The following is a 6636-nucleotide window of genomic DNA, read 5'->3' on the forward strand; positions in this document are numbered from 1 at the left end:
ACTCCTCAATATATGCAGGGTCCTGATAAAGCAACCAACATTCAGGTAAAGGTAGGTCTGAGTGACATTTTTTGATAAGATTAGATGATTGTGAGTCCCTGCTTAATTAGCTGGCTATGCATATCAATTGTGATTCATGAACTCCTATAATTATGTCCTGTAGTCAACTCTATCTCTGGCAGCCGATTGCAAAATTCCAATACCCCTAACAGATAACTAGTTACCTTTCTTTGTACAGCAATACCACCACGATAGCCAAATGCGTTCTCTAAGACTGTTAGGATACTAATCTCTATCAACAGCTACCGTCATCGACCGACTACTTGATCCTTTGTCATCTCTACAAATTCAGACTTGAAAAATATATAAATCAGCATATGTCACTACTTCACAACTGCTGCAGCCTAGTCAGAGTCAGCATCACTTACACAGCTATTCAAAGCTTCCAAAAATCACAATTTTCAATCCAACGTCATTAATAAAAATCACTAAAAGTCCATTCATCTTGAGGTATTGTGCAAATCATCTTTATTCAATCAATCATACTGATTAATTAATACCAAATAATTATTTTTAAACATAAAAAGTACTTAAATACTACAACCATCCATTCCGTTCAACGTTTCTTTTTGTCCACCACACTTCCCATACATGTTCCTCGATGCCGCTCATATTGCTTTCGATAGAGGAAATCCTGCAGGCATATATCGCACTTATAAACACTTGATGCTATTTTATGAACCGAAAACATGTGTTCCTTTAAATTGTAACTAGCTGTAAAGGCCTTTGAGCATATTATACATTTATGGGTTCTTGTATTAAAATGTACACCCATAATGTGTCGTGCAATGCCTGACTTGTCTCTGAATGGCTTGTTACACCAAAAACATATCAACGGTGTCTTGTCATGAGATCTACGTATGTGCGTCTGTAGACGGTCACTTTCATGAAATGAACGTCCACAAAAGCTACAACAAAATCGTGGCTCTACAAAATGTGTTCGATAATGATTCTCAAAGGCAACAGCTGATGGTATTTTACAACGAAGGCATAATGGACAATCAGCACCTGCTTTATCTTGATGCTCTTCCTGTATATGTTTCTTTTTCACTATTCCCATATTAAATATTTGATTACAGATGTAGCACTTAAATGACTTTTCCTGTACGTCTCGACATGATGACTCAGTCATATGTTGATTCAGCTTTGAATACGATTGAAAGTAAATGCCGCAGGGTTTACATTTGTATTGACTTCCACCACCATTCATGCCATGACTACGCTCGTGATTCTCAAGTTGCTTAATTGTTTTAAATGCCTCGAAGCATTTTTTGCATGAATGAAATTTACCCTCTAAGTGATATCCCTTGTGCTTAATTATGTTCTTGTGTATTGTTTCCTCTTTGTCTGTTGACTTTACAGGAAATTCTAGATTACAGATCTCGCAGTAGTATGGATCTACAATGGAATATAAGTTAGTAATTTATGAATTTATGTCTGGGAATGTGCTACTTACTTTGTCCCATATTGTGATCCTCAAACATATGCCTTTCGAGTCCGATTTCTGTGTTAAATACTATATTTGGCTTGCAGACTTCACATTGATAGTTATTAAATAGTTTTGATTCATCATATTCCATATGTTCATCATTTTGTGATGTAACTTCAGTCTCAAGGTACTCAACTTGTTCATATTCTTCTATATAGGCTGCCGTCTCGTCTTCCTCCTCAACTTCATATGTAATATAGGCATCCTCATCATCAATTACATCTACAGCAGAATCATAAATAACAACTTTCATTGGTGAACCTTCATCTTGGATTATATCGTCTTTTAGCACTTCTTCCTCGTATACTTCCTCAGGAAGTTCAGCTTTAAACTCAAACATTTTTGCCTGTGCATTTTGCATTTCCAAGAGTTTCTTTTCTAATCCTCTTAAAGTTCGTTCCGTGTCAAGGCATTTCCGTCTAAAAGTGTATGCATTTATTACATCATTAAAGCACTTCTTACACAACACTTTGCTAAAATTATCATCTTGTGAGAGCTAAAACATTAAAATTACAGCAATTAACAACTTGGTAAGCATTGAAATTTCAGTTTTGTTTACTTACTTTTAAATTTGTTAGAATTTGCAGCATTTCATCGATAGTTGATTCTTGTATTCTTTTAAAAACTGAATAACGGCTGTCATTAGCCTCACCTAAGCAAGTTCTGCATTGATTCTCGTCCATTTTCCTATTAATTTCTAATTATTTAAACATTTGTTGACAAAAACGACTAATCCAATGTATGTGCTGAAATATTGTGTCATCTCGGAAATCAGGTAAGTTTTCAGTCGTCTTGGTAGAATTTGAAAAAAACCGTTAAGGATAGTTTGCTTGCCCCTTTGAGAATGAATTTGAATTTTAAAAAACCGTTAAAGGCTCTTATGGGGTTTTGAAAGTTTAAAAGCTCTGAAAATGATAGTTAAAAGGATTGTTGGATTTATTATTTCCATAAAATATTACTTTATTGAATTTTCCTTTTCACAATTCTTACATTTAAAGAAAAAACCATTCAAATAAACAGAAAAAATTTTCAGGAAGAAAAATGTTTTTTTTTTTTTGTTTTTGTTCAACGTTAATTATTATTTAGATTTAATGATAGTTTCTTGTCATCATGTATTTATAATTATTTTTACATTTAAAAACATTATCGTTATTTTTTATTATTTTTTATTTTTTCGCTGAACTCTTTTTGCTCTTAATTTCGAATAATTTAATTGGTGTTATACGAGTCATTTTTTTCCTATATAAAATTTTTTCCTTATAATTTTTTTTTTTTTCTTGCAATTATGCAATTATGGACTATAAAATTTATGATTTCCTCTATAAAGAAATGAAAGAGAAAAACGAGTTCGATCGGACAAAAATGATAATTTTTTTGGGGGAAGGCTGAAGAAATAACAAATTTTATTTCACTTCCTTAATTTATCAAAAAATTCCTTTATTTAACAAATGAGAAATCACTGGTTTGTTAAACTTCCGCAGCTAATAGCTGTACATTTTCATGAATACGTGAAGGTGTGGAAAGTTCACTCAATGTTATGTTAATGCATTAACATGCATAAACAATTTTTCATGAGCATCTTTCTGATGATGAAGATATTGTGGTTGAGTTATTGGGTTTCTATTGATTTGTAGTGGTTGTTGATCGTTTGTTTGGTATGGCATTGACTTGTGCAGGTTTATTAGGTGCCAATTGTATGGATATTTGCTGTAATCTAGCAATTATGGTTTAGAATGATGTAAAATGCCGGCAATTGACTAAACTATGCAACTGATAGGACTAGGCAATTAATTGAACTAGGCAATTGACAGAACTAGGCAATTGATTGAACCAGGCAATTGACTAGAGTTTGAAAAAAACTGCTGACCTGAATTATCTATTGTTCTAGATGCATGAGTCTGCATAGATTTCTTCAGTATTTTGATCTGATATTGTCAAACTCAACAATTGACTGAACTCAAATGGACAGTAGAGTACAATGTTGCCCTTAAAAGATAATGAACATGCTTAGAAAGAACCTTAATGACATCAAGATCAAGTGAGATTGCACATTGTCTGCTCTGGATTCAGGAAATATCATTCCCGAGTGACACAAATGAAAAAGTCTCTGCAACTGAGCGTTTAAGGTTGCGGTAAACCTCTTTTACTAATATCAAATTGAAGACGCCTTCGAATGGCAGCCGTATGAAGGTCCATTTGGATGTTAATGTCTAGGTTCATCTAGGTTGATTGAATTTTGGTTTCTTAAGTTAGATCGGCTTTAAAATTTGAATTTTCAATTTAAACCTTATAGAATCTCAAACGAACTCCACGAATGGACAATAAACTGTTACAACTAGACATTAATTTGCTCTTAATTGAGTATAACGTATTAATGTCCACTCAGGATCGTCCTCATCATCAGAAAATGATCTCATAAATCTCCAATAATTTCCCTCATTTAATCTCTCATTAACTATATCTTACTATTAACAAGAGCTTGAAGTTGACCTGAATTTCATATGGAATCGAATAGACCTTTCCATCCAAAATCCAAGCCAACCTTAAGCTCTGCTATTAACCTAAGTAAATCACTAAATGTAAAAAAACATGGATGGAAATGATGGTCTATCTAAGGAAAGATTCAAAAAAAATTCTTATAAATTAGCAACATTCATGGTTTTACATTAAACACCTCACAGACCCTCTCTACCGAAAACAACCTTCTAATAAAAAAAATCACCGTCTAATTCCCTTTACTCACTCCTTCACTCTCTATTCACTCTCTACTTCCCAACTATTCCTATAGATTTAAATAATATTAACCTTACTAATCACCTGCTCTACATTTCATTCTTATTATTTGAAATAAATTTTTCATTCTCATTTGGATTTTTTTATATAATTTTTTCTAGTTTTCTGCTTAGTTGTCCTTGTGGGGAATTTTTGGGAGATTTTCATGCTTATTATGCTGGTTTTGTAGTTGTTTGTAAAGTTATTTATGTCAGTTTTTGTAAATTTGGTACTTTGGCAATCAAAGTTTCTTTTGATAGGTTACAGGTTCGAATCCTAATATGGGAATAGTTCTTGTATTTTACTTAATATTCTTGCAATTGTTCCTGACTACCAAAATCAAAAGAGTTCTAGACACCGAGATCAAGGGTTCCCATTGTAGATCTCTAGATGAGACTTGTAGAGACCTAGACACTTTTAGAATTCCCTTGTAGTATCGATCTTGGTCCAGGACTCGGTCTTGAAAATTCGTCAAAATCGAGCCATCGGGAAACTCTTAAATTGGAGCTATAAACGATATTTGTATGGTAAATTTATAGATTTTCTGAACAAATCACAAATGGAACAAGATTTGAGTATGGACAGCTTCTTGTTGACTTAGAGCTAGGGTTCGACAATTGCATTCAAGTATTAATATGCTTATATTTCTTGTGTATCCAAGCAATTGTATACAATTCTTACTAGAGGTATGAACATACTTCCGAGTAACTGTCAAACCTTTCTTGGAGCCAATTGTATCCCCAATTTGGCAGTCTAACAATCAATGCCGTATTTTTAGTTCCATTCAGGAGTTTCATAGATCGTCCTGAAGCAGTGAGGCAGAAATTCATTGATTTTGACCAAAAAAATCCGTTTTAAGGTATTCTTTCGAATTAAGCAAGAAAATGACCGCGATTTAGGGGATGAGGGATGGTAGGTTGGGTTCTTGTTACTTAAGTGGACAGTCCCTAATTAATATGCTTGCATCCGCCAAATAAATTCAATTTTCCAACAATAATATCAACAAAAAAGCCAAAAACCTTGTAAAAATTCAGCCCAAAATTCCACACAAGGACAACTATTTCCTCATTTACTATTTTCACTCTCTATATAATTCATTTTCTAGCTTTTGATTACGTAAATCCTGTTTGTTATTTAATCGATCGACAATAAAATTAAGGAAGAACATTTTTCGCTATTAATACACGACACTTTTTTTTGTTCAAATTTTTATTCCTTTTTTTTGTATGTATAAGTGAGTCTGTGCCATGTGTACTTGACATTTATTTGAAAACGCTATTTTATAATGTTTTAGTACTCAAATAAATTTCAAATGTCACATTGTTATGCACATTTCACGGAGGCCGCCACGCACGCATACACACGAAAAAAAAGCAGCATGACTTGATGTGGAAATTGACATTATGAATTATGATTTTTTTTTTATGATTAATTATTTTAAATTTGATGATGAAATTAATGAAGACTGAGACTTTATTTCAATTCTCATTTGTCAAGATTAAAATGCAGTAATTTTTAAAACTTTTCTCCATTTTTTGTTCTCATTGCATTATTTACACGTATTTTTTTTTTTTTTAATTTATTTTGATTAAAACTTTTTTTTTTCAACGGTATAATTATTAAATATAGTCTAACAAGGCAAATTGATTGATAAATTTCCTCTTTTTTTCCTCATTATTATTAATTTATTTATTTTTAAATAGATTTTTTAATTTTACATTTAGAAGCATTTTCAATTTCTTGTTTTTCATTTTTTTTTTAATTCATTCAATTTTTTTATGTGTATAGCTTTCCTTATTAATTGCATGATTAATGCGAAAAATAATGTTTTTTTCATTTTTAAATTTGTTTATTTTTTTGTTTTTTAATGACAAGATTGCAGCTCTTCCGTACTACGAAAAATTTTTGAACATACTTTTGATTTCTGATAAGTTAAAAATAGTTTTTTTTTTGTGAGTTGTGAACACGTTGTTGAGAAATTTTTGAAATTTTTAAAATTTAACGGTTAATTGAAATTTAAAAGAATTTTTAATTTGAAAAAAAGGATTCAAATTTAAAAAATACGACGCGAAAATTGATGCGAAGTTTAAAATGTGAGAAACTAATTTAAAATTTATTAAAGAGGCAAAAAAATTAACAAATATTGACGCGAAATTTAAAAATAATGATGCAAAATTTGATGCAAAAGTTGAAAAATCCGAAAAAATTAAACTTTAAATTGAAGCATTTGACGTAAAAATTTAAAAAAAAAATTCAAAAGCTTTCGCGAAAATTAAATAATATGATGCGAAAGTTGATGCAAAGTCAAAAAGGAC

At 31.4% G+C, this 6636-nt stretch overlaps 1 protein-coding gene across 1 annotated transcript; it reads right to left on the reverse strand.

The window, feature by feature from the left end:
- Positions 1 to 490: 490 nt before the first annotated feature.
- LOC139098189 (zinc finger protein 883-like) lies at positions 491 to 2289 on the reverse strand. Its single transcript, XM_070650314.1, has 3 exons — positions 2113 to 2289; positions 1517 to 2045; positions 491 to 1458 (listed from the first exon to the last, which is right to left on the reverse strand). Exons 1-3 carry the CDS (start codon positions 2230 to 2232, stop codon positions 617 to 619), a joined length of 1491 nt encoding a protein of 496 aa, XP_070506415.1. The 5' UTR covers positions 2233 to 2289; the 3' UTR covers positions 491 to 616.
- Positions 2290 to 6636: the final 4347 nt, after the last annotated feature.

The sequence above is a fragment of the Chironomus tepperi genome, unplaced genomic scaffold (genome assembly GCF_022539635.2).
Source record: "Chironomus tepperi strain 1889 unplaced genomic scaffold, CSIRO-AGI_Ctep_v1 contig_445, whole genome shotgun sequence".
NCBI classification, from domain to species: domain Eukaryota; kingdom Metazoa; phylum Arthropoda; class Insecta; order Diptera; family Chironomidae; genus Chironomus; species Chironomus tepperi.

What these genes read in the sequence shown, in the direction of transcription:
- LOC139098189 (XM_070650314.1), bottom strand. Translation starts at nt 2,232, where the DNA reads ATGGACGAGAATCAATGCAGAACTTGCTTAGGTGAGGCTAATGACAGC. An exon ending in AAATTCTAACAAATTTAAAA is followed by an intron (nt 2,046 to 2,112) that starts GTAAGTAAACAA and finishes TTAATGTTTTAG; the next exon opens with CTCTCACAAGATGATAATTT. An exon ending in GGATCACAATATGGGACAAA is followed by an intron (nt 1,459 to 1,516) that starts GTAAGTAGCACA and finishes ATTCCATTGTAG; the next exon opens with ATCCATACTACTGCGAGATC.